Below are 27760 nucleotides of genomic sequence, written 5' to 3'. Positions count from 1 at the left end.
GGTTTTCTTATATACAGATATTTATATTTACAGTGAACACTACAATATAAAAGCTCTACGTCCTATCAGTGCTGCCCGTCCCCCACCGACGTCTGGTCCTGTAGATAGAGGGACTGGTTCCCGGTTACTGTCCCTGGCTGCGAAGGGGGATTCTGGGGTGTCCGTAGTGAGGGGGGCACAGTGGACGATTTAATCTGGATGACCCTGGTGTCCATCACCTCGCAGTCTATCTGCATCATGGTCTCGTACCCCTGGGTGCTGTTATACACGCTGTCTGTGGGGGACAAGGACAAGGGTGAAAGGGTAAGGTCACCAGTGACACATGGCCAGAGAACAGACCGATGTGAACACACATGACACTACTCACCGTTCACAGACATGGCCGGCATCACCAAGGACATCTTAGGACGAGACGTTTTATTGTGACTTATTGCTGGAAGGAGCAGGTGATCCTAAAAGACAGAGACTGGGAGTGAGCGTGTGGCCCTTACGTAAGACATGAGGTTGTCCTGACACCATGGGAATCACAGCACTGACCCTGCGGAATGAGACCACGTAGAATGTATCCTCACGGCGCTCAATGGCGTCCATCAGAAAGTGATCACTGGGCTCCTTGGGGCCGTACAGCTGCAGCGGAGCGCTCTGCAACCTGTGGGGATGATACAAGGGCCATTAGAGTCATGCCATACACTTGAAGGGGTTATCCGGGATTAGATCTAGTCCTCAGTTTGGGGGTGGTATTGCAGCTCAGTTTTACTGAAGTAAATCAAGCCAAGTTGTAATACTGCACACAACCTAAGAACAGGGGTGGCGCTGTTTCTGGAAGTAAGCAGCTATGCTTTTTTTAAACCTTTAACCCTTAGACGACCCAGGGCGTATAGTTACGCCATGGAAGTCTGTCCCCAGACGACCTAGGGCGTAACTGTACGCCCTGGGTGTTATTCCCGCTATGAAGCGCGCTCCGGAGCGGAGCGCGCTTCACAGCAGGTGGGGGCCGGCTGCAATCAGCAGCCGGGACGTCACCGGCAATGACACGCTGCAGCGATCGCGCTGCCGCGTGTCATTAACCCCTTAATCGCCGCGATCGCGGCGCGACCGCGGCGTTTAAGTGTAAGAGACAGGGGGAGTCCCCTGTCACTTACCGATCGGGACCCCCGCAGTGTGACTGCGGGGGTCCCGATCGGTAAAACGGACTGCTGGAGGTCTCTTACCTGCCTCCATGCGGTCCGATCGGCGATCTGCTACACTGAGCCTGCACAGGCAGGCTCAATGAGCAGAGCGCCGATAACACTGATCAATGCTATGGCTATGGCATAGCATTCATCAGTGTAGAAATCAAAGTAATCTATGTACAAGTCCCCCAAAGGGACTTCAAATGTGTAAAAAAAAAAAAGTTAAAAACACTATTACACTACCCCAAAACCCCTCCCCCAATAAAAGTTGAAATCACCCCCCTTTCCCATTATATAAATAAAACATATAAAAATAAATAAATAGATAAACATATAATATACCGTAGCGTGCGTAATTGTCCGATCTATTAAAATATAACAAGTGTCATTGCGAACGGTAAACGGCGTACACGAAAAGAGGGGAAAAAGTGCGCGGATTACCGACTTATGTTACATTATATATATAAAAAAATTAATAAAAAGTGATCAAAACGTCCGATCTTCACAAATATGGTATTAATAAAAACTAGAGATCATGGCGGAAAAAATGACACCCCATACAGCCCCGTAGGTGAAAAAATAAAACCGTTATAAGCGTCACAATAGGCCCATTTTATTTATAATTAATTGCCAAAAAAAAGGATTTCATTTAAAAAAAAATATGTAACATTAGAGAATCTGTGTAACCTGCATATGGTTGTGTTCAGACTGACCTATAGAATAATTGTATCATGTCGCTGTTACCATATAGTGCATAACGTAGACACAGGAACCCCCCAAACGTTACCATATTGCATTCTTTTTTGCGATTTCACCAATTTATATCTTCATAAATAATATATTTGGAATTCCATCATACATGTTATGGTAAAATGAATGACGCCATTACAAAGTACAACTATTTCTGTAACAAATAAGCCCTTACATGGCCTGTAGATAAAAAACTGAGAGTGCTGGAGCTCTTAGAAGGGGAGGAGGGAAAAACGGAAACACTAAGATCAAAATTTGCGCGGTCCACTGGGTCATTTTGGGCCTGGTCCTCAAAGGGTTAAAGCAACCCTGTACCTGCACGTAGCTGCATAGTAGAGGTCCTTACGCAGTGTTAAGCCGAGCCACAGAACCGTTCTCTGACTGTACTTTGAAGGAAAACTACTTTTATTGCTGTGGTGGAGAGGGGAATCAATCTGGCGTGGCTTAGAGCATCTGTGTCCTAAACCTGCTGCGCCTCTCTCCCCACCTCCCTTCACTTTCCACACACCCCTGGGCGGGGAGAGAAGCGCCACAGGCCTAGGGCACTGATGCTTTAGGCCACGCTAGATTGACTCCCCGCCGTGCCGCAGCAATAAAAGTAGTTTTTCTTCAAAATACCGGAACCAGGAAAAAGGGCGCCTCCGAACTGGATGCAGCATGAGGACGTCTACAACGCAGTACTGTCGGTTTGGGGGCGGCTACATGCCAGTACAGAGTTGCTTTAAAGCCTATGTCAACCTTCACAAATTCTCTCAAAGCAAAGAGAATTGAAATATAATGCAACTTTTGCCTGAACTGTGTTTCCATGGTAACAGACAACAAACTTTCTGTAGTCAGATTGTGAATCTTTATATATTTCTATTTGTCCGCTGCTTGAGACTAACCTACCAAATGTATGGCTAGGGGACAAATGTAATGATGTCCTTACACCTGTAATATCCGAAAGCCACCTCTTCTATTCCCCCCACATACATGAACGTTCAGCAAACTAAGGACCCTATTCCACCAGACGATTATCGTTCAGATTATCGTTAAATTGTTCGAATCTAAACGATAATCGTTCGGTTAATATGTAGTTAACAATTAACGACCAAACGAGAAATCGTTGATCGCTTTATAAGACCTGGACCTATTTTTATCGTTGCTCGTTCACAAAACGTTCGCATTGAATAAGACATCATTCGGTCGTTTGCAATAGATACGAACGCAATAGCGAAGAAAAACGATCGCAATTACGATCATAAGTAACGATTATCGTTCCATGGAAATGAGTGAACGTTTTCAGGTCTTTCGCAATAGCGGTCGTTTGAGATCGTTAATGATTATGCAAACGATAATCGTCCGGTGGAATAGGGCCCTAAGCATTCATGTGTTTTGAATAGGAACAGGGATGTTAAATCACTGCCAGGCAGCACAAGTGATGGCTTATCTCCGCAAAAACAAAGGGGCAGATCAGCTGAAATCTAGAATGCAGGCTCCTCCTCTCCTCGACATCATCTGTCAGTAGAGTTGGGAGACTGACGTGCACATTGGACGGTAGACCGATCCCGCCCAGAACAACTGACTTTCCTAATGTGTATTTGGGCCCTAAGAAAGTATGAGGCTGCAGATTTTCAGTGCGGAATGTGTTTGCTTCTGTTACCACGGAGACGCTTGGTGTGCATGGGAGCTGTGGAAACAAAACCATAGGAAATTCTTCATTAAAACTTATAGCGAAGCTGCTTCATTTTTATATTCACTGGAACAATGAAAAGGAATTGGTTGCAAATGTGTCCAGTACATAGAAGAACACAGCAGTCCATAGCCTAGAGACATCCCAGCCCACCGAGAGCGTGAGACCGGACCTCACAGCGATGAGTGGCGACAGGACCAGAGACATATAAAGGGTAACTAAGCCACCATGTCTAAAAAAGTGGAGCGCAGATGTGTGGCACATGTGCTCTAGTAAATCTGCTCCGCTACACAACTCACCGTACATGGTCGCCCTAAGAGACAACGTTAAAGGAGTATTACGGCTTTTTTTTTTTTTTTGTCACGTTGCTGGCGTCACATATATAAAAAAAAAAAAACTATACTTACATAACCCAATTCCCTGCAGTTCCTGGTGGCTCTCTGTTCATTCTGACTGCTTGTGAGATGTGAGCTCGCTCAGAGCATGACCTGTCCGCTTATCCAAGGCAGACGCTGCTGCGAATAGTGATTATATGAACGGGAGGTAAGGCTCCATGCAGGCAGAAACATTAAGGACAGGAAGGAGCTGCAGGTACTGCCACCAATACCTGTTTGTGTTTTTTTTTTTAACTACTGGATTCCTTTAAAGAGGCTCTCTGCTTTATATTTATGCTATGAGTGAGAGAGAGACACACAGAGACATACTAAAGCCCCTATTACACGGGGCGACATGTTAAAAGACAAACAACTACAACAATCAGCCGACATCGTTCATGTCCGCTGATCGCTGTGAATACAGCCGATAATCATTCTGTGTAATAGGGCCTTTAAAGAAAGGCTTTAAGACCGCGAGAGAGATAAAAGCTAGAGAGGGCAAACAGAAGAAGGGAGAGAAGATATCTAGATAGAGAGCGTGACTCTCTTCTCCCCTCTCACTGATGTATTAGGGTCCTATATAAAAGAATCCCCTCTATCACCTGACAATCCTGACATGGTATCTGGAAATAGCTGGAGAGGAGACTACTTTAAGGAAATATTAAAGGTATGCAGTATATTAGGACATAGGGTGTAACACTGAATAGACAGCCAGACGGGCGTGACCGCAACAGACAGTCAGGGCGACAGAAGCACGAGAGGAGTGTGTATGATGGACAGAAAAACAGATAGAAAGAGGGGATAGAGCCGGACAGCGGCTAATGCTATCCACATGGTGCTGTAGGAACAGATAATGTAATAATAATATGTATAATACTAATACAATGGTGGAAAAGGAAACAATGACAGGTGGGGTGGAGGGTGAGGAGCCAAGGAATACCTGTGAGACTGCAGCCTGGACATGTGAGCGGGCACCAGATCCGAGAACGCCATGCTGTTCCTGATCAACGGCTTCTGCAAGAGGAGACAAAGGAGACGTATGACACAAATGGTACAATCACCAGAATAAGGGCTATTTATATACAGGACAATACACAAGCCTCACCTTTATTTTTCGCTGTTTTTTCAGGGCCTGTTTTCCCGTCTTCCTCTCATTCTGATGCCGACGAACCCACAGACTGAGCTCATCCACTAATCTATAGGCGAGAGAAGACAGACAAGATAGAGGTGATCATGTAATCCATCATATACTGCGGAGACCACCAAACACTGCTGAGAAAGACTTCTACAGTGCCAACAGATAAGGGGTGGTCTTACTAGAGAGCCAACAGATCAGGGGTGGTCTCCTTACTATAGAGCCAATAGATCAGGGGTGGTCTCCTTACTATAGAGCCAACAGATCGGGGGTGGTCTCCTTACTATAGAGCCAACAGATCAGGGGTGGTCTCCTTACTATAGAGCCAACAGATCGGGGGTGGTCTCCTTACTATAGAGCCAACAGATCGGGGGTGGTCTCCTTACTATAGAGCCAACAGATAAGGGGTGGTCTTACTAGAGAGCCAACAGATCAGGGGTGGTCTCCTTACTATAGAGCCAACAGATCAGGGGTGGTCTCCTTACTATAGAGCCAACAGATCAGGGGTGGTCTCCTTACTATAGAGCCAACAGGTCAGGGGTGGTCTCCTTACTATAGAGCCAACAGGTCAGGGGTGGTCTCCTTACTATAGAGCCAATAGATCAGGGGTGGTCTCCTTACTATAGAGCCAATAGATCAGGGGTGGTCTCCTTACTATAGAGCCAACAGATAAGGGGTGGTCTTACTAGAGAGCCAACAGATCAGGGGTGGTCTCCTTACTATAGAGCCAATAGATCAGGGGTGGTCTCCTTACTATAGAGCCAACAGGTCAGGGGTGGTCTCCTTACTATAGAGCCAACAGGTCAGGGGTGGTCTCCTTACTATAGAGCCAACAGATCGGGGGTGGTCTCCTTACTATAGAGCCAACAGATAGGGGGTGGTCTCCTTACTATAGAGCCAATAGATCAGGGGTGGTCTCCTTACTATAGAGCCAATAGAGTTTGGGTGGCCTACTTACTATAGAGCAAATAGATCCTGGGTGGCCAATAAACTGGAGGTGATGCTGGGGGTGATGGGGTGGTCTACCATCAGTTAGGTGGGGTCCAGACATCATATTTAAACAAAACCCACTGCCTGCTACCTAAGTTATAGTGGAGACCCCAGTACCTACCGAAGTGACTCGGTGCGGTTAAAGTGTCTGCAGTCAGAGGCGAGGAAGAGCTGATCCAGGTCACGAACCATTAAGTGTTTCACATTTGCCAGTGACCCAGTTGAGTTACTGAAAAAGAAGCAGCAGACAGATATGGAGAAAATAAGCGTCACACACACAGTCCTCGTTCTGCGACATCTGAATAGCTTTGTTGGCCAATAACATCGGATCCGTCTCCAGTGATTCTTACCTGAATGAGCTTTTATGTTTTGCAGGATGCGGTGCATAGAACCTGGGACTCGGGGGCTCCGGCGTATCGCTCTTATTATTGAATGTTAGTAGATGGCGGCCGCTGTAGGAAACTTCTGGACTCTTTAGTGACTCCTCTGGAATATTGCTGCGAATCACGCTGGGCACAAAAAGACAACATCTTATTCCAGAAACTTCCATGAGTACAAACATGGCATCATAAGAAAGTGTAACAAATCTGGATATTCTGCCATGTACAGTGAGGGGGAAGCTGCTTGTTCAGGGGCTGCTAACTCACCTCGCCGGCCCATAATTGAACGCAATGAAGAAAAGGACAGCCATGACGCAGACCAACTTGCGGCTGCTGGTGGTGCCGCGGAGCGACGTGTTCTGTAATAGATAGGATGGTGGATAAGAAGGAGGATTCCTGATAATGACATTTTCCTTCCGCAATATTAACCCCTTCCTCTCCTCACCTCCCGCATCAGATGCTGCACGGTTTCCCTTAGTTCTCGGTTCTCTCGACGAGCGATCTCCAGCTGTCTTTCTGTCTCCTGCAGTCTTGCCTCCAGCCCTTGGACATATTCCTTCTTCTTCCTCCGTGACTGACATGCCGACTCCCGGTTTTTGATCATGCGCTGCTGTCTCTTTAAAAGTTTTGGCTTTAAAAGAAATGAAAGAAATAGTGAATTACACCATCAGGAGAGTCACTGAAATCTGGGAAATCTGTCTATGGGGACGTACACACTAACATAGGGGTCTCCAACAAGGGGCCCCAAAGTAAAAAACAGTATGGGCCCCATGAATCCTAGAGTCTGGGGGTAGTGTATGTGAGAGCCCCCCCAGAGTGTACTCAGAGGCTTTCAGAGTACAGCATCCCCACCCCAAACGGCACTCACGGACCACACCTCCCCCCAGGAAGACGCTGAGAGCGCCTCTCACGGCGCACCACCCCTCCGGAGCTCCATGGACCCACCCCATGAATCCTAGTGTCTAAGGGGTAGTGCATGTGAGAGACATCTCTCCGGACTGTGCTCAGAGTGCCTCTCACAGAGCAGCAATCACCCCAGCCCCCTCCCCGACGTTGCTTAAGCCCCTATTCCATGGGTCGTTTAGAGGAGCAATATCGTTCGTATTCGGACGATATCGGCCGCTACGAACGATATTCGTCCCGTGGAATAGAGTGCAACGATCAGCCGACATCGTTCATGTCGGCTGATCGTTGCAGTCGCTTGTTTTTCAACATGTTGAAAAACAAGCGACTGATATAGCAGCGATCTGCTGCCGGCGCTCCGTTGAATAGGAGCGTCGGCAGCAGATGCTGCTATATCCTATGGGCTGCCCGGAAGATCAGCGATCCTCCGAGCAGCCCCTCCGAGCATCTGACATCCTCCGAGCATCTGACACTACAATCCAATGCAGATTTTGTTTAAAGGGATAGTTTACAAAAAAAAATTATTTTAAATCTCAGGCACTTTCTGACACCAGTGATTTGAAAGAAAAAATTTTTTGTGAACAATCCCTTAAATTTAATTTTACCCTAAAAGGTTTACACTTTTAAAAGTAAAGATTCTGCAAGTTCTGCCTTTTGTAATACCCCCAGGACTCACGTCCACCTCCGTCGGGCTGCTCTTCCCAGTAGTCGGGGCAGGCACAATGGTCTTGGCTTCGTGTTTTACTGGAGACGTGACTGTTCCCCCACTCTGCACGGTCAGGAGCTGCGACACCATCATGGGCTGAGAGGCTGGAGAGACAAGGGAGAATATAGTTACGGCTACACTGTATAATAGAGGGAAGCTGCTCAGATAGTCAGTAGGTTGAAGCGTTACTAAAGCTATGACAGGTCATAGAGATAGGCCAAAAGACTTAATCATTTAGGGGTCTGAGGGCTGAGACCCCCACTAATCGCAAGAATAAGGCGGCAAAGTAGTGGAGACAGGCCCATTTCTATAGAATCCACCTCCTGCAGTGAGGAGAGAGGGAGACTTTTTTTTTACAAGGATTTCCTGCTGCTCTGCACAGTTCCTGACATGGACAGAGGTGGCAGCAGAGAGCACTGTGTCAGACTGGAAAGAATACACCACTTCCTGCAGGACATACATCAGCTGATAAGTACTGGAAGACTAGAGATTTTTTAATAAAATCAAATTACAAATCTATAGAACTTTCTGACACCAGTTGATGTGAAAGAAAAAAAACCACTGGTGTTCCCCTTTAAAAGTTTTGCAATGACAAAGACACTTGAAGGGATTACTCTTCACACTGTAATTCTTACAGACTTTGCAACAACTTGTCATGTTTTCTCCATCTATTATTATGCATGGTAGTTCTGCTGGTGGCCCCTGGAATCAGACAGCAGCTTAGATGTGTTATAACCTGGATGAAGCTGCTGTCACCTGATCTCCCACAATGCACTGCTCTCTGCTAAAAGGAGACAATGACTGCGGCTTCAATACAGCGCTGGTTGATATTTACCACGTGCACCGCGATGCTGAATGGTCCTGGAGCGCCGGCTTGTCTGAAGCCACCATACAGCAGACGTCTCTCTAATTATGAGAGCTGTAACCGGTGATGGAAGAGCCCTCATATACGGCCCAGGAGAACATCCCAGACACGGCCGTTCATATGGACAAGTATCGTCCTGCATATGAGAACATTATCCCCAAATTCAACACATATTTTACTGACAAAAAGTTAGGGATAGCTGGCCTGTGGTTGAAATTTCTGGAAAAAGTTAAAAAGATATTATATAATGGGAAATATTTATGTCGAAACAGCGATGGTGATTTCCTTATCTAACACAATTTATAGAAACAAAAGCCTCTACACAGTGACCGATCAGCTGATCCCATACATCTATCACTGTATCATTCACATAGAGTAGGGCCACTAGACACACCTGCCCTGTACACTGTAACACCTCCACCACTAGACACACCTGCCCTGTATACTGTGACACCTCCACCACTAGACACACCTGCCCTGTATACTGTAACACCACCACCACTAGACACACCTGCCCTGTATACTGTAACACCACCACTAGACACACCTGTTCTGTATACTGTAACACCACCCCAGACACCCCTGCCTTGTACACTGTACCACCACCACCACCACTAGACACACCTGCCCTGTACACTGTAACCAGGGCCGATTCTAGGTTTTCCGCTGCCTGAGGCGAAACCTTAATACACACACACACACACCCGTTACCAACACCGCCCCATCAGAAGATTGCCACACACTGTGCCTCCTGAATATAATAGCGACACATGCTGCACCCCTAAATGTAATGCTGCCCCACATCATGTCCCCGGAATATAATAATGTCACAATCTGGGCCCCGAGAATATAATGCTGCCACATACTGTACCCCCTGATTATAATAGTGCCACACACAATGTGCCTCTTGAACTGAGCCACATGCTGGACCATTTGAAAAGTGTCAAACACATATATGTAATGTGATCTGAGTATTACAGTGATTTATACTGGGTTACCAAACATTAATGCCACACACACACATTATGCCCTCTTGAACTGACAATGCTACACGTGAGCCAGGCACCATGCACTATGACCTCCCTGACCCCATCATTCTGTACTGCATAAACACTCACCAGACCCCGGTCTCAGGAGCAGCCCCAGCCATGAGGAGGAGGATGGGAGACTACAGCAGCGAGGTCGGTAAGGGGGGAGGGAGACTCCAGCACTCTGCTCTGCATTGTGAAGAACATCCCGACGCCTCAGGAGTTAGCATGCTGGACTAGGAGGAGGCTGCCGAGGAGCTGCTGCAATGTCTTTATAAAAACAAGGACTGAGCAGCCCACTGTGGGAAATGAAGAGCTGTCCTTGCCTCATGGGCACCTGAGGCAGTGGCCTGGCCATTTTAGCAGTACTATGTGCCCAAATACGTAGTGTACCAGAGGCAGGTGCTGCTCCAGCAAGTTCTACACAGCTCCCTCATTTCCAGCCACAAGTTCGGTTCAGGACCTGTGTGTGATGCTATTGGTGCAGACACAGGTCCTGAAATTGATTAATCTCAGTACAGGGACGGTTTTGACTGGGAGAGAGGAGCACACAGACCCAGTGCCGGCCGCCCGTCCAGATGGCTCACTCCAGGGGCACATACAAAAACAGTAAGTGAGTTGGTCAGCCTAGTCAGACTGACTTCACTTACATGAAGTTGCCGCCCCCTTAGGGAACTGAGATTGTGCCGCCTGAGGCAAAGTCCTCACCTTGCCTCATGGCAGAAACGGCGCTAACTGTAACATCACCCCCACTAGACACACCTGCCCTGTACACTGTAACACTACCACTAGACAGACCTGCCCTGTACACTGTAACCCCACCCCCACTAGACAGACCTGCCCTGTACACTGTAACCCCACCACCACTAGACACACCTGCCCTGTACACTGTAACACTACCACCACTAGACACACCTGCCCTGTACACTGTAACACTACCACCACTAGACAGACCTGCCCTGTACACTGTAACACCACCACTAGACACACCTGCCCTGTACACTGTAACCCCACCCCCACTAGACAGACCTGCCCTGTACACTGTAACACCACCACTAGACACACCTGCCCTGTACACTGTAACACCACCACCACTAGACACACCTGCCCAGTACACTGTAACACCACCACTAGACACACCTGACCTGTACACTGTAACACCACCCCCACTAGACACACCTGCCCTGTACACTGTAACCCCACCCCCACTAGACACACCTGCCCTGTACACTGTAACCCCACCACCACTAGACACACCTGCCCTGTACACTGTAACACCACCACTAGACACACCTGCCCTGTATACTGTAACACCACCACTAGACACACCTGCCCTGTACACTGTAACACTACCACCACTAGACACACCTGCCCTGTACACTGTAACACTACCACCACTAGACACACCTGCCCTGTACACTGTAACACCACCACTAGACACACCTGCCCTGTACACTGTAACACCACCACTACTAGACACACCTGCCCAGTACACTGTAACCCCAACCCCACTAGACAGACCTGCCCTGTACACTGTAACACTACCACCACTAGACACACCTGCCCTGTACACTGTAACACTACCACCACTAGACACACCTGCCCTGTACACTGTAACACCACCACTAGACACACCTGCCCTGTACACTGTAACACCACCACTAGACACACTTGCCCTGTACACTGTAACACCACCACCACTAGACACACCTGCCCTGTACACTGTAACACCACCACCACTAGACACACCTGTCCTGTACACTGTAACACCACTACCACTAGACACACCTGTCCTGTACACTGCAACACCACCACCACTAGACACACCTGCCCTGTACACTGTAACCCCACCACCACTAGACACACCTGCCTTGTACACTGTAACCCCACCACTACTAGACACACCTGTCCTGTACACTGTAACACCACTACTAGACACACCTTCCCTGTACACTGTAACACCACTACTAGACACACCTTCCCTGTACACTGTAACACCACCACTAGACACACCTGCCCTGTACACTGTAACACCACCACCACTAGACACACCTGCCCTGTACACTGTAACACCACCACCACTAGACACAGTCAGGACACGAGGTTGGGGGTTATCTGCTTATTAGGGGCAGGAAGAAATAACAATAGGAAATCAGAGAGTCTTCTGTTAGGAGGTTGGGGGGGGATGACAGGAGACATGAGAGCAGCACAGGGCGCGGACGAGGCCAAATGATTGTAATCACCATTCTACTCCATGTGATAAACAGCAGCAGCTGTCCTGGCCCCCGCTGCACTATGGGAAGTAAGACAGGGCCGCGTGCCCTCCGCGGGGAGCAACCAGCCGCCCCTCATTATACAGACTATTTATATCAGATACTAATGCAAACCAGCTAATTGTAGAGAGTCCACCGGGCCTGAATCGGGATCAGGACACGCTCTGCCTGCCAGGCCCAGAAGATCAGCCACCCGGAGAGGACAGGGACCGGTCACAGGCTTAGGCTTACATCTTGGAGAACAAAGGGCCTGGCAGGACAGGATGATCAGCCACCCAGAGAAGACAGGGTCCGGTCACAGGGCTTAGGCGTACATCTTGGAGAACAAAAGGGCCCTGCCAGCAAGTAAGGACAGTGTCCGGCCATCCCCCTCCCAGCGGAAAACTTATGCTGCATTTACACGGAACGATTATCGTTCGAATTTTCGAAATAACGATCGCATTTGAGCGATAATCGTTCCGTGTAAACACAGCAAATGATCAAGCGACGAGCGAGAAATCGTTCATTTTGATCTTTCAACATTTTCTCAAATCATTCACTAAAAATTTGCAGATCGCTTTGTGTAAACAGTCTTTCAAAGAGTCACCCTATGTGAAAGATGGGCTTAAAGAAGCAGTTCACAAAAAAATGTTTTTGCCTGCCCCTCCCCCTCCCCCCCGGTAGCCGCTGGCATGTATACTCACGGAAGCTGATCGATGTCCCGCAGCGCAGCTCCGTTCCCGTCCCGCTTTGCCGTTCAGATCTGCTGTGACTCCTCTTCTCTGCCTCGTAAATTAAACGCCGGAAGTCACGCGCTTCCATAGAGAATGCATGGCAGCGAGTGACTTCCGGTCTATAATGACAGGTCAGAGAAGAGGACTTACAGCGCTGGCGGATGTGAGCGCGCGCCCGATTTGAACGGCAAAGTGGGACAGGAACGGAGCTGCGCCGCGGGACATTGATCAGCTTACGTGAGTATACATACCAGCGGCTACCGGGGGGGCAAAATAATTTTTTTTGCGAGCCGCAATAATGATTTTTCTTACAAATTTTTTTAACGATTTGTCTAAACGCTGATCGTTATAAAAACCAAGTCGTTGCTTCAAAATCGTTAAACGGTCAATTGGGCGAATTATCGCTCCATGTAAATGCAGCATTACTGTAGATTATAGGCCCCCCCCCAATCAGAAGTAGTGTGTGGGGGGGGGGCATTAAAGGGGTACTCTAATCTGTCCATTTGCGGGGACCCCTGTCTTCCATTAGGAGGAAGTGGTGGGGGGCATGTGTGTTCTCTCAGTCCACTCTCTATGGAAGCTTCCGGAAAACACTGTACCCGCATAGCAGCATGCAGGACATGCCGCTCCACTCTAATGGGACACTGGGACCCCCCATTCTCCGGATCACAGGCTATCCCCTGCAATCAGCTAGCTATCCCAAACATGTAAGAATGCCCCTTTAAGGGTATGTTCCCACGAATGTGCAATCAATGTCTTGCATCAGGTAGATTCATAATGAAGCTTTTCTCTCGCACCAAAATGGAGAGTGAATTGCATCACCGTACGCTTCTACCAGCAGGAAAGTTTTGCTGCTCTAGACAGTTCCTGACATGGACAGAGGTGGCAGCAAAGAGCACTGTGTCAGACTGGGAACGATATACCACTTCCTGCAGGACATACGGCAGCTGATAAGTAATGGAAGACTGGAGATTTTTAAATAGAAGTAAATTACAAATCTATATAACTTTCTGAAGCCAGTTGATTTGAAAAAAAAAGATTTACGACAGAGAACCCCTTTAAGAAAGCAGTGAGGGTCTGGGCACAAATTCTTACGCATCTCTGCAACACGTCAGAAGTTTTTTTTTTTGTTTTTTTCAAGAAAAAACAGTAACAGGGCCAATTGTCCCAGCAATGACAGGTGCCCAGAAGGTGGTCTCTGCTTTTTCTGGCTCCTCCCCTTAGTTTAATTGGCAGGTGTTGAAGTGTTCTGGAGGAGTCGGGAAGTTTCCTACACAAAGGGGGACATTTATGAAACGTCCACCGAGAAGTACGCCAGGGAGATGGTGCAGATTCACCCCTTCTCCCTGGCGTATGCCTGCCGTATGCCCCGCTCTCCCGATGGGTGGGCTGGGGGAGCTTGGGAGGGCGTGACAAGGCGGAGAGAGGGCGGGGCCTCCTCTCACGCTTTCTTTATCATTTTTTACGCCTGCTCGCTGGGCGTAGATTCGGACACCTGGTCGGCCGGATTCACTGGAAAAGGGGGCAGGGCCTAAATCCCCCCCAAAGAGCCCAGAGGAGCCGCCTCCATATCAGACGAGGCCTCGGGTCTCATTCACAATCCCAGATTTCCCAAGATTTGCCCCTTCCCCCCCGGGCCTCGATGACCGCCCCTCCCAGATGAGACAATGGCGGTATATATCCTCATCAGTACGGACATGCTTTGGACTTTCTTGTGTGATAGACCTCAGGGCGGGAATGATGAGCACAATGAGTAAATGGCCCCTGAAGAGACAATCAGGATGGACGGCGGACGCGTTCAGACATTTGGTTCCCATCACCTACAATCGCTGCCATTTTCTTGCCTCGTTGATGAAATATAAGCTGTAATATCCATCTGGATTAGGGATGACATCATCCACAATGGCTGTCCATCATAATGCCTGACAGATGGACGGAACCTGACAGTGACAAATGAGATGGAAGAGGCGGCCATGGCGGAGCCCAGTAACTGAGAACAGATGGGAGGTATCGGGCGGGAATAGGTTATTATTGTGCAGACTGTATACCATAGCAGATCCTCCAGACCACTCATCCTCAACCTGCGGGAAAACTACAACTCCCAATATGCTAAGCACACTGCTCTACATGATGGGCACCATAATAAGACTGTAATAAGAGCTGAACAGAATGATGGATCACTTACATTGCTCTGTGCAGCTGATCCAGAGATCTCCTCCTGAATAACCCCCCTGAATACAGTGTATGGGGGGGGGGTCTCCCAACCGTTCACTGTCAGATGATGTCAGTGGTGTTAGAAGTAAGGTTTGATGGAAAATCACTGCGCAACCTTTTGTTCTTGGAGAGATAAGCCACCACCGCAGAGATAAACAGATGATACAGATGATATAGGTATGGCCTCTCTCTCCACTTCTGCTCCCCCCTCCCCTCTCACAGTCCCATAGAAACACAGAGTATCTGCAGCTGCATCCCCCTCCTCTGGGCAACTTTTCTATAAAATTTACAATGCAAAAAGTATAGCAGCTTTTCAAAAAGTTTAACTGGGAACCTGAGTGGTTTATCTCCACCCACTGTCAGACATGTGACCTACCTACGGATGTCTCCTGAGCTCCCACAATGCCCTGCTCTCTGGCCACACAACCCTCTTTAGGCGTGAACAGGGAAGAGGACAATAAGAGACTGGAGGCGAAAGCTTAAGAGACGTGGAAACTTACTGAGTGCGGATTTATGGTTATTTGTACTAAAGTAAAGTTTTCCTTATGGCAGCGTCTTCAGACTCCTCATTTATCCCACTCTATAAATGTCAGCCAGCGCAGCCCACCCCCTCGTATTACACCACATCTTCATCCCCCTTTATAAAAACAATGATGGAGATGAGCCCCAGATCCCGTCCTGTGCAGCCAGGAGACAAACACAAGGCTGGAGCCGCCTATCAGTGAAGTAAGTGTCTTGGTAGTAAGACATGAGGATGTCCTGCCAACAATGAAATCATTGTATAGAGAGCAGATCCATACACAGTGGGGGGGGGGGGGGGGGGGGGGGTTAGTAAGTAGCTGGAATGTGCTGCAGTGGGCAGGGACCCCCGTACACGGACCCAAGAAGCACATAACAGCCGGCAGCAGAACGCACCCGCTACCCGGGAGCAGCGAGGGACCCCAGACAGGAGTGAGAAACAAGTGGATGATCCCGGGAGACAGTGCTGCTGATTTACACAGAGAAGAGGTCGCCCCCTGGTGGCAGCTGCTGGAAATGCACTTCACAGGCACTAAGAAGCCAGGACAGCCATTCTCCGAAAATAACTTAGGGCCTAGGGATTCATTTTGGAGAAACACAGTAGCCCCACTCTATACGGTAGATAGCCGCCATACTGTATGTCCCACTGTTGTTAGGCTCTTATACTGTAAGATCCCCTGTAGTTAGGCCTCCCTACTGTATACCTCCACCCTCTGTAGTTCTTCCCCAATACTGTATACCTCCCTCCTCTGTAGTTGTATCCTTATCCTGTAAACCTCCCCCCATACTGTACAGCTCCCCCTCTGTAGTTCTTCCCCCATACTGTATACGTCCCCCCCATACTGTATATCTCCCCCCCATTGTAGTTGTTCCCCCATATCGCATACCTCCCTCCCCCTCTGTAGTTCTTCCCCCCATACTGTATACCTCCCTCCTCTGTAGTTGTTCCCCTATCCTGTATACCTCCCCCCCATATTGTACAGCTCCCCCTCTGTAGTTCTTCCCCCATACTGTATACGTCCCCCCATACTCTATACCTCCCCCTCTGTAGTTGTTCCCCCATCCTGTATACCTCCCCCCATCCTGTATACCTCCCCCCTCTGTAGTTACTGTTCCCCCATCCTGTATACCTCCCCCCCTGTAGTTCTACCCCCATACTGTATACCTCCCTCCCCCCATCCTGTATACCTCCCCCCTCTGTAGTTGTCCCCCTATACTGCATACCTCCCTCCCCTCTCTGTAGTTGTTCCCCCATACTGTATACCTCCCTCCCCCCATCCTGTATACCTCCCCCCTCTGTAGTTGTCCCCCTATACTGCATACCTCCCTCCCCTCTCTGTAGTTGTTCCCCCATACTGTATACCTCCCTCCCCCCATCCTGTATACCTCCCCCTTCTGTATTTCTACCCCCATACTGTATACCTCCCTCCCCCCTCTGTAGTTGTTCCCCCATCCTGTATACCTCCCCCCTCTGTAGTTGTTCCCCCATACTGTATACCTCCCTCCCCCCATCCTGTATACCTCCCCCCTCTGTAGTTGTCCCCCCATCCTGTATACCTCCCCCCCCCCCGTATACGTCCCCGCATCCTGTATACCTCCCCCCATCCTGCATACCTCCACCCTCTGCACTGTGTTGGCTATTGCAGATAAGCAGTTGAAGTTCCTGAAGTTTGTGCCGACTCAGACCTAAGGATTTGCCATCATTGTAGACCCTGGAGAGCCGGTTTTCCATCACAGGGGACACGTGGTCTTACATGGCTTCTATTTCACACCCAAACAATGAGATTTTTTCCTGTTAATCGGCAGAGACAATGATTTTTCCTACGCCATCTGCTGTGCGTTCTCATAGCGTTATATAACACGTCGCCCTGCTCTGGGTAAATAACTTTACAGCGGCTCTTTTCTGGTTTATTGCTTTTCCATCTGCCGTCTATGTTTCCTCATATGAATTTTTCATCCCTTAAAGGCGTAGTACACTATATATGTGATAGGATGTAATGATTATAGGGGCAGGGAGGTTCCACAACGTCCCATCAGACTATGACCGTCAGGATCTCACCAGCAGAAATGGCAGATAACAGGGAGCAATAGCCTGTACCTAACTACAACAGTGACACCTGCAGGTGTACAGCGGCCATTACAGGTTATGAATGGTTAAAGGGGTTATCCAGCGCTTACAAAAACATGGCCACTTTTCCCCCTCTCGTCTCCAGTTCAGGTGTGGTTTGCAATTAAGCTCCATTTACTTCAAACCGCACCCATTCTGGAGACAAGAGAGGGGGGAAAGTGGCCATGTTTTTGTAGCACTGGATAACCCCTTTAAAGGGGTTCAAATCAAGTGGTTTCAGAAAGTTATATAGATTTGTAAATTACTTCTATTTAAAAATCTCAAGTCTCCCAGTACTCATCAGCTGCTGTATGCCCTGCAGGAAGTGGTGTATTCTATCCAGTCTGACACAGTGCTCTCTGCTGCCACCTCTGTCCATGTCAGGAACTGTCCAGAGCAGAAGAGGGTTTCTATGGGGATTTGCTGCTGCTCTGGACAGAGGTAGAAGCAGAGAGCACTGTGGAAAACTAGAAAGAATACACCCCTTCCTGCAGGACATACTGCAGCTGATAAGTACTGGAAGACTAAAGATTTTGAAATAGAATTAAATTACAGATCTGTAAGTACTGGAAGACTAAAGATTTTGAAATAGAATTAAATTACAGATCTGTATAACTTTCTAAAATGTGTTTGGCCCTCACAACAAGAACATAAAGAGTGTCCCTACTACCCATATATCTGCTCCCTCCACCCATCAAGGCAGGAGACCCCATAACTCCATCATCACTCCAGCCCTGAACTATGAGAACGGCCATGATGAGCTTTACCTGTGAGAGTTGGCACAATGGCAGGAGGTGGTGCACTGGTCACTGGGTGCAGGATAATGGCATGTGGGGTGCTGCTCGGGGCTGCGGGTGGTTGGGTTCCCGGCGGGGGTCTTGGCTGTAAGGTCGGCTTCTTTGATACAGAGCTCGTGGATTTAGGGAGACATCCAGGCTGAGCTGTAAGAGTCAGAGGAGGACAAGCTGCACTGTGAATAGGATACAGATATAGTACACTGCGATCACTGCACCGCCACCACTATGGCATCACTGCACCGCCACCACTGTGGCATCACTGCACCACCATCACTGTGGCATCACTGCACCGCCACCCACTATGGCATCACTGCACCGCCACCACTATGACATCACTGCACCGCCACCCACTATGGCATCACTGCACCGCCACCACCATGGCATCACTGCACCGCCACCCACTATGGCATCACTGCACCGCCATCACTGTGGCATCACTGCACCGCCACCCACTATGGCATCACTGCACCGCCACCACTATGGCATCACTGCACCGCCACCACTATGGCATCACTGCACCTCCACCACTATGGCATCACTGCACCTCCACCACCATGGCATCACTGCACCGCCACCACTATGGCATCACTGCACCGCCACCACTATGGCATCACTGCACCGCCACCACTATGGCATCACTGCACCGCCACCACTATGGCATCACTGCACCGCCACCACTATGGCATCACTGCACCGCCACCACTATGGCATCACTGCACCTCCACCACCATGGCATCACTGCACCGCCACCACTATGGCATCACTGCACCGCCACCACTATGGCATCACTGCACCGCCACCACCATGGCATCACTGCACCGCCACCACCATGGCATCACTGCACCGCCACCACCATGGCATCACTGCACCGCCATCACTGTGGCATCACTGCACCGCCACCACCATGGCATCACTGCACCGCCACCACTATGGCATCACTGCACCGCCACCACCATAGCATCACTGCACCGCCACCACCGTGGCATCACTGCACCGCCACCACCGTGGCATCACTGCACCGCCACCACCGTGGCATCACTGCACCGCCATCACCGTGGCATCACTGCACCGCCATCACTGTGGCATCACTGCACCGCCACCACCTTGGCATCACTGCACCGCCATCACCGTGGCATCACTGCACCGCCATCACTGTGGCATCACTGCACCGCCACCACCGTGGCATCACTGCACCGCCATCACCGTGGCATCACTGCACCGCCATCACTGTGGCATCACTGCACCGCCACCACCATGGCATCAATGCACCGCCATCACTCTCAGGCCTGCTGGGTTGTGACTCAAAAAAGTAAAAATTCTCATGACAGCCATTTATATCAGAAACGAAAAGGGAAAATGACACATCCGATACCCCAAGCAAGGAACGTGGGGGGGGGGGGCTAGCTTTCAGGCTACGTCCAAATCATGGCCGCAATCTTGAAAGCCGCCGTATTCAGCCATAGACAACCAGAATTGTCTCAGAAATCAACTGCCCTTGATTCAATATGGCGGCTTTAAAGATGGAGCCATGTTCTCTGTGGAACAGGGCCACCGCTCTTCTCTATGGGTCACCAAAGATCATCCAGGCAGCTTCTCCCGCAGCTCCCCACTTGCTGCCTGTGTGTGCATGTAATAGCACAGACAGCGAGCGGGGACTGAGGACCAAGCAAGTGCTGACCTGACAGGTCACATAAGAGAAGAAAAGCCTCATGGTCTCCGTCCGTCACCTCTGAGGTCTTCGCTAACGAAACAGGAAATGTAAAGTCATCTCACTCCTCTATTAATAACAGAGTGGACCGAACATGACCCCCACTGCTTCCTGTCATTGCTCTGTGCAAGAGTATTAGGTGTGTGGTCAAAATACACAGAATATTCATATACAGTATAAATCTATCTATTTCTATATATCTCTATTCCCACATACATCCAATGTGTATGGGCACCATGAAGATCCACAGTGTCCAGACCTAATTCCCACTCTGTAAGCATAAAAGCGGTACAGGCGAAGCTCCTGTGTGAATGAAGCAGCAGTGCAGGTATATAACTGTATATGGTGGTGGGAAGGTGGTCGAGCTGGGATCAGACACTGTATGAAACCACGAGGATACGTAACGTATCTGTAGATAGAAGACCGGTCTGAGCGGTTATGTAAATCACTCACCTGCTGCCGACACTGGGAGCAGTGTTATCTGCAGGGCGCTGCATGGGGCCGATGGAGCCTCCAGGCCTGTACTCGGGGGTGATGGCGGCAACTCAACCTTCACCGAGGTCCCTGCGTCACCTAGAGACGACTGAGCATCAAGACAAGGAGATACATAAGACGTGGAAGAAGTGGTTATCACAGACTTAGAAACACAAGGAGGCTAATGGTCATATTGTGAACGAGGATGGTCCAAAGACGTCCCAATACAGAACGGACATCCTCATCTCCCAGCATACACCGCTATACTGGACCAGCATACATACTGCTGAGGTGCTTATTATGATATACTCACTGTGTAGAGACCGTCACAGGAGGACGAGGAATCACAGGATGAGGAGGAGAAGGGAGACACTGGCTCTGTCTTAACCAGCAGATCTAGAAAGAAAGGAAGAGCTAATCAACCAAAGGTTAAAGGGGAATCCCATCACCCGATAACATAGGATGACTTAGATGGCACAGTACAGCAGCTGCATAGAGCAGGGGTCCTCAACTGGCGGACCGCGGAGGCCAGCTGTCCGGACCCCGGCTGCAGCTCAGTATACCTGTATACTGAGCTACGCTGCTCCCCTGTGCACAGTAACTATGAGCGCTCGTAACAAGCGCTCATAGTTACCGTGCAGGAGCAGTACTGACAGAGAGGGAGCCATTGGCTCCCTTCCTGTCAGTCACTCTTGTGGCCGCAGCGGTCAAAGGAGGTCGCTTTCTGTCTCTGGAGTCAGCGCTCGAGTAGTGTCACTGCCCCGGGCCAGGACAAGGGGAGAGCGGCCTCCAGTGACCACTGCAGCACGGCCACAAGAGCGAAGGGAAGCTATAGCTATATACTATATGGGAGGGGGAGCACAGGGGAGCTATATACTACAGGGGAGCACAAAGCGGGCAGCTATATACTACTGGGGGAGCACACATGGGAGCTATATACTACTGGGGGAGCACACAGGGGGGCTATATACTACTGGGGGAAAGCGCACAGGGGGGCTATATACTACTGGGGGAAAGCGCACAGGGGGACTATATACTACTGGGGGGGCTATATACTACTGGGGGAGAGAGCACAGGGGGGCTATATACTACTGAGGGAGCACACAAGGGGGGCTATATAAGGGATGGTGATAGAGGAAACAAAAAGGCAGTTTTCCCACTAATAAGCATCAATCCTGTATGTAAATAGTTCAACGACGTTTGTAAAACGTTAACAAAAAACACGTTTCCTACTGATGTTCAGCTCAGACCTTCACCTGACAATTGACCCTGGTAAGTGGACCTTCACTAAAAGTTGTTGAGTACCCCTGGCATAGAGACTGAGTAGAGTGGCAGTGTACATGCTGGTCTCACGTCCCTAACCAGAGAGAAGATGCTGGGTGAGGGGAGTGCGAGGGGTTCCAGCGGATGGTCCCCTCCATGATCAGACACTTATCCCCTACCCAGTAGGAAGGGGATAACTTATTGGGCACTGGAGTACCCCTTTAATGCCGCATTAATCTTGCTGGTCTACCAGTTTGTGTGTATGGAGGGGACTAGGGTCATACAGCAATGATTACCACACTATTAGCACATTATTTGCAGAGATGTTTGATATTAGATGCACGGTCTACATATAATGACTTTTATACAGATACACACCTGACAGGTTCACGCTGTGGATCTCATCCAAAGACGAGGACACGGAACATGACTCTATGTCCATCTGGCTGTCATACTGCAGAGAGGCGAGACGTGATGTAGACAGAGAAGAGGAAGCGGGCAAAGTGCTGGAAATACAGAGAGACACTTACCAAGTGTAGAGGGTACGACCCGAAACCAGAGGGAAACAGGTCGCCATAGTCGTCCGTCACGTCCGGAAAACTGTACAGACCTGTATCTGAGATACAACAGAGATCGACATCACTAAGAGGCATCGCTATCCATAATGGTATACAAGGAGAAAGTCACCTACGTGAATGACAGAGACAGTACAAGGCTCAGACACCATCCGTACAGATGGACCGCCCGCTATGATTATTATACTACATGCTATGTAGGTATCATATAGTGAACCTGAAATGAACAGGAATTGGGGAACACAGGAACTGAGGTAGTGGGGGGGATCAGGGTGAGTGAGTACAAATTATTACAGCCCAGACGGCACACTTTTATTAATAAAAAGAAATTTCCAGACAACAATTTATCTCAATTTTGTGTATAGAGCTCCTATCAGTCTCTATGGTAACAGACGACAAACAAACCCTGTGTAGTCAGATCCTGCAATCATGTGTTAGGGCCCTATTACACAGGACGATTATCGTTAGAAAAAAAAAAGTCGCTATATAGTTCAAATTTAAAGGATAATTTACGTTCTGTGTAATTGCAGGCAACGATCGAAAAATGGTTCGGAACTTGAGCGAACGAATGTGGAACTACAGCGAACGATTAGCAAATGATTAACAATGATTTTAGGTCCAGATCTGAATCAACGATTGACGACATACGAACGATTTTTTGATGATTGCCTGCAATTACACAGGACAATTATCGTTAAAATTCGAACGATATAACGATTTTTCGCACGATAATCGTCCTGTGTAATAGGGCCCTTACTGTTCCCACTGGCATATTTTATGGAAAAACAGGAAGCAACATGGTGATCGTCAGGGGTGGCAGCAGCAGCTTATATGCGGTATATGCACGCTCGGCTGAAATTAGCGTGCACGTGTAAGGGGGAAGGAAAGCACAACTGCACTGAACCATGTGACTGCAAGATCAGACTGCACAGGGTATGTGTGTTAGGATCCTATTAGACCAAGTGATTTTTTCACGATTAACGATAAACGGTCGTAGGGCGTAGGTGCTGTATGCACAAAACAAAGTCTAAAGTGAAGTACTTAAAATCTGCAGCCTATCTGCCCAGTGTGAACACACCCTGAGGGTCAAACCATGTGGATCAGAAAACGCACAGCAGATCTGCATCATGTGAACAGAACCTTTATTCATGATATATTCACTGGATCTGTATCCAGATCTCCTGTACACAATGCTCGGCTCATGCACAGACCAGCATGGGTTAACCCCGTCCTATTATGTCTTTTCTCCACCCTGCATTGTATATTCCAGAAGGAAGAACACGTAGATACTACCTGCTGCTGATACTTCCCTGTCCTGAGGCCAATATAATGCTCTCTGTAATAACAATGAGTGCTGCAGTAAAGTGTTCTACGCCCCGATACACACAGCCCTGCAGGACAATGGCTCGCCGCCTCCGCCATCAAAACCTGTGACAAGGCTCCATACACATACATGGTGGGCTGCTGGCTGCGGCTTCTAGGACCCTTGTAGGGAACAAATTATGGTGCTCTATAATACTACCACCATACACTGCCTAAATAACTGTACTATACAATATACAGTGCTCAGGTCTAAATACCCCCATATGCATTGTGTCAGTCATACCCAGTGATTTCAGCAGGATCAGCCGACCATGTGATATTTCAGCCGACAGATCCTTTTATTTTGGGGGGAGATATGACACCCCCAGGAGTGTCTGGCAGCAGCTTACACCGTCCAAGACACAAGACTGCTGGACCGACCATTCATGTGTATGGGGGAGTGCCGAGCGTTATGGATATGAACAGCTTTAGTTTCGAGGCCCGGGATCAGAGATATCCACTTAGATACGGCTATATCCAGAAAACTTAATCTGGTGGAAAGACCTGCAGTTACATAGTATACAGCAAGATGCGTATATACCCCATTACACAGTATATAGTGTATATACTCCAGTATCCTATATAATGTTTATATCCAGTACACTATATACAAGGTGACGATGATGCAAGGACCGCGCTCATACAGCGCTCACATCCTGGAGTCCTCCTAGCTCTCTAGGACCGCGCTCATACAGCGCTCACATCCTGGAGTCCTCCTGACTATCTAGGATCGCACTCATACAGCGCTCACATCCTAGAGCCCTCCTGACTGTCTAGGACCGCACTCATACACCGCTCACATCCTGGAGTCCTCCTGACTGTCTAGGACCGTACTCATACAGCGCTCACATCCTGGAGTCCTCCTGACTGTCTAGGACCGCACTCATACAGCGCTCGCACCCTGGAGTCCTCCTAGCTGTCTAGAACCGCGCTCATACACCGCTCACATCCTGGAGTCTTCCTGGCTGTCTAGGGCCGCGCTCATACAGCGCTCACATCCTGGAGTCCTCCTGACTGTCTAGGACCGCACTCATACAGCGCTCACATCCTGGAGTCTTCCTGGCTGATTGTCTAGGACCGCACTCATACACCGCTCACATCCTCGAGTCCTCCTGACTGTCTAGGACCGCACTCATACAGCGCTCACATCCTGGAGTCCTCCTAGCTGTCTAGGACCGCGCTCATACACCGCTCACATCCTGGAGTCCTCCTGACTGTCTAGGACCGCACTCATACAGCGCTCAAATCCTGGAGTCCTCCTGGCTGACTGTCTAGGACCGTACTCATACACCGCTCACATCCTGGAGTCCTCCTGACTGTCTAGGACCGCACTCATACAGCGCTCGCACCCTGGAGTCCTCCTAGCTGTCTAGGACCGCACTCATACAGCGCTCGCACCCTGGAGTCCTCCTAGCTGTCTAGAACCGCGCTCATACAGCGCTCACATCCTGGAGTCTTCCTGGCTGTCTAGGACCGCACTCATGCAGCGCTCACATCCTGGAGTCTTCCTGGCTGTCTAGGACCGCGCTCATACAGCATTTGCACCCTGGAGTCCTCCTGGCTGTCTAGAACCTCGCTCATACAACGCTCACATCCTGGAGTCTTCCTGGCTGTCTAGGACCGCACTCATGCAGCGCTCACATCCTGGAGTCTTCCTGGCTGTCTAGGACCGCGCTCATACAGCATTTGCACCCTGGAGTCCTCCTGGCTGTCTAGAACCTCGCTCATACAACGCTCACATCCTGGAGTCTTCCTGACTGTCTAGGACCGCGCTCATACAGCGCTCACATCCTGGAGTCCTCCTGACTGTCTAGGACCGCGCTCATACAGCATTTGCACCCTGGAGTCCTCCTGGCTGACTGTCTAGGACCACACTCATACAGCGCTCACATCTTGGTGACCGTCTCTTCCGCTCTTTGGACTTCTCCCAGGACATTTACATCCAGTTGTTTCCAATTACTTCACCCAACGTGAAAGAACATTTACCACATATATTCTGAGGGTTTCACTGTACAGTCCCATCAGATCCCGCTCTCCCGAACACACTGCAAGTTTAGCTCTTAAAAATGAAAGCTGTGCAGCCTAATGCCCCTGTATAACGTAGACACCCCAAGTCCCCAATATATACTCCTGTACCCCATATATAATGTATATACCCCAGTCCTCGCTGGTCAGCAGGTTGTCGGCACAGAACTTGGTGTCCAGGTCGTTGAACAGCAGCTCTGTTGCCATGGTGACCGCAGCGCCTGTAGGAAGGAGGGATCACAAGATTAATAAATCGCTTCACTATTCGCCCTGTCCAAGAACTACAGGTGATGGATTCTCCCTTTTACTTATAGTCACTTTTAGGGACACGTTGTACAAAGGTCACGTGAAGCTGAGATACCAGCACACAGTATGTCAGTCACCGTCACTATGGATACCAGGCATCACTAATCCATCATACTGTGGTACCAGAACCGCCTGGAGCTGTCAGTCACCGTCACTATGGATACCAGGCATCGCTAATCTATCATACATTGTACTGAAGTACCAGAACCGCCTGGAGCTGTCAGTCACCGTCACTATAGATACCAGGCATCGCTAATCTATCATACATTGTACTGAAGTACCAGAACCGCCTGGAGCTGTCAGTCACCCTCACTATGAATACCAGGCATCGCTAATCCATCATACTGTGGTACCAGAACCGCATGGAGCTGTCAGTCACCGTCACTATGGATACCAGGCATCGCTAATCTATCATACATTGTACTGAGGTACCAGAACCTCCTGGAGCTGTCAGTCACCGTCACTATGGATACCAGGCATCACTAATCCATCATACTGTGGTACCAGAACCGCCTGGAGCTGTCAGTCACCGTCACTATGGATACCAGGCATCCCTAATCCATCATACATCATACTGTGGTACCAGAACCGCCTGGAGCTGTCAGTCACTGTCACTATGGATACCAGGCATTACTAATCCATCATACTGTGGTACCAGAACCTCCTGGAGCTGTCAGTCACCGTCACTATGGATACCAGGCATCACTAATGAATCATACTGTGGTACCAGAACCGCCTGGAGCTGTCAGTCACCGTCACTATGGATACCAGGCATCACTAATCCATCATACTGTGGTACCAGAACCGCCTGGAGCTGTCAGTCACCGTCACTATGGATACCAGACATTACTAATCCATCATACTGTGGTACCAGAACCGCCTGGAGCTGTCAGTCACCGTCACTATGGATACCAGGCATCACTAATCTATCATACATCATACTGTGGTACCAGAACCGCCTGGAGCTGTCAGTCACCGTCACTATGGATACCAGACATTACTAATCCATCATACTGTGGTACCAGAACCGCCTGGAGCTGTCAGTCACCGTCACTATGGATACCAGACATTATAGTGCTGAGCTCCACATGGAGGCTCATTGTTTCTGAGCTGATAAGCCCCATGAGGTGCCAGCATCATCTCCTCCACCACAGGCCCCGGAATCTGTATAGCCTGAGGCTAATATATTTCCTGGAGGCAGACAGACCTCATGGACTAACAAGACTACGTCACACCGCATTAACACCCGCGACATGACCTCACTGCCTGTGAGGATGACGCAGTGGGCGGGGGATGACGTCAGCGCGGAACCGCAGCCGTTAGAGAATCATAACATCATTACCCGGTGATCACCGATGCCAGGAAGAGACCGCAGCCACCGTCCGAAAGGCACAGGTCAGGGTGACGCCTCTCCACCAATCACCGCTCACTTCTCTACTGCCTCAGCCA

At 49.3% G+C, this 27760-nt stretch overlaps 1 protein-coding gene across 2 annotated transcripts; it reads right to left on the bottom strand.

Annotated features, from left to right (window-relative positions):
• On the bottom strand, positions 1-27753 carry ATF6B (activating transcription factor 6 beta). Of its 2 annotated transcripts, none has more exons than XM_069944237.1 (17): positions 27654-27753; positions 26137-26226; positions 22574-22659; positions 22422-22497; positions 21094-21176; positions 20760-20889; positions 18569-18742; positions 8053-8186; positions 6919-7104; positions 6741-6832; positions 6444-6602; positions 6215-6322; positions 5074-5164; positions 4909-4982; positions 538-649; positions 368-452; positions 1-274 (listed from the first exon to the last, which is right to left on the bottom strand). In XM_069944237.1, the coding sequence occupies exons 2-17, from the start codon at positions 26210-26212 to the stop codon at positions 66-68; spliced, it is 1875 nt and encodes a 624-aa protein (XP_069800338.1). In that variant the 5' UTR covers positions 26213-26226; positions 27654-27753; the 3' UTR covers positions 1-65. The 2 variants fall into 2 exon arrangements, with proteins under 2 accessions (XP_069800338.1, XP_069800339.1); XM_069944238.1 differs by lacking the exon at positions 27654-27753 and adding an exon at positions 27519-27584.
• Positions 27754-27760: the final 7 nt, after the last annotated feature.

Source organism: Dendropsophus ebraccatus, chromosome 10 (assembly GCF_027789765.1).
Source record: "Dendropsophus ebraccatus isolate aDenEbr1 chromosome 10, aDenEbr1.pat, whole genome shotgun sequence".
In the NCBI taxonomy this organism is placed as follows: Eukaryota; Metazoa; Chordata; class Amphibia; order Anura; family Hylidae; genus Dendropsophus; species Dendropsophus ebraccatus.
Note: the sequence above shows the minus strand (reverse complement) of the source record. Positions and strands in the feature narration are given on the sequence as shown.

Bases quoted from the DNA above. Each gene is read 5' to 3' on its own strand.
- ATF6B (XM_069944237.1), bottom strand. From the start codon at position 26,212: ATGGCAACAGAGCTGCTGTTCAACGACCTGGACACCAAGTTCTGTGCC. The intron at 5,165-6,214 runs GTAGGTACTGGG...TCTCGCCTATAG, and splicing joins AACCGCACCGAGTCACTTCG to ATTAGTGGATGAGCTCAGTC. The intron at 650-4,908 runs GTATTCCTTGGC...TCATCCCCACAG, and splicing joins TCCAGGCTGCAGTCTCACAG to GTTGCAGAGCGCTCCGCTGC.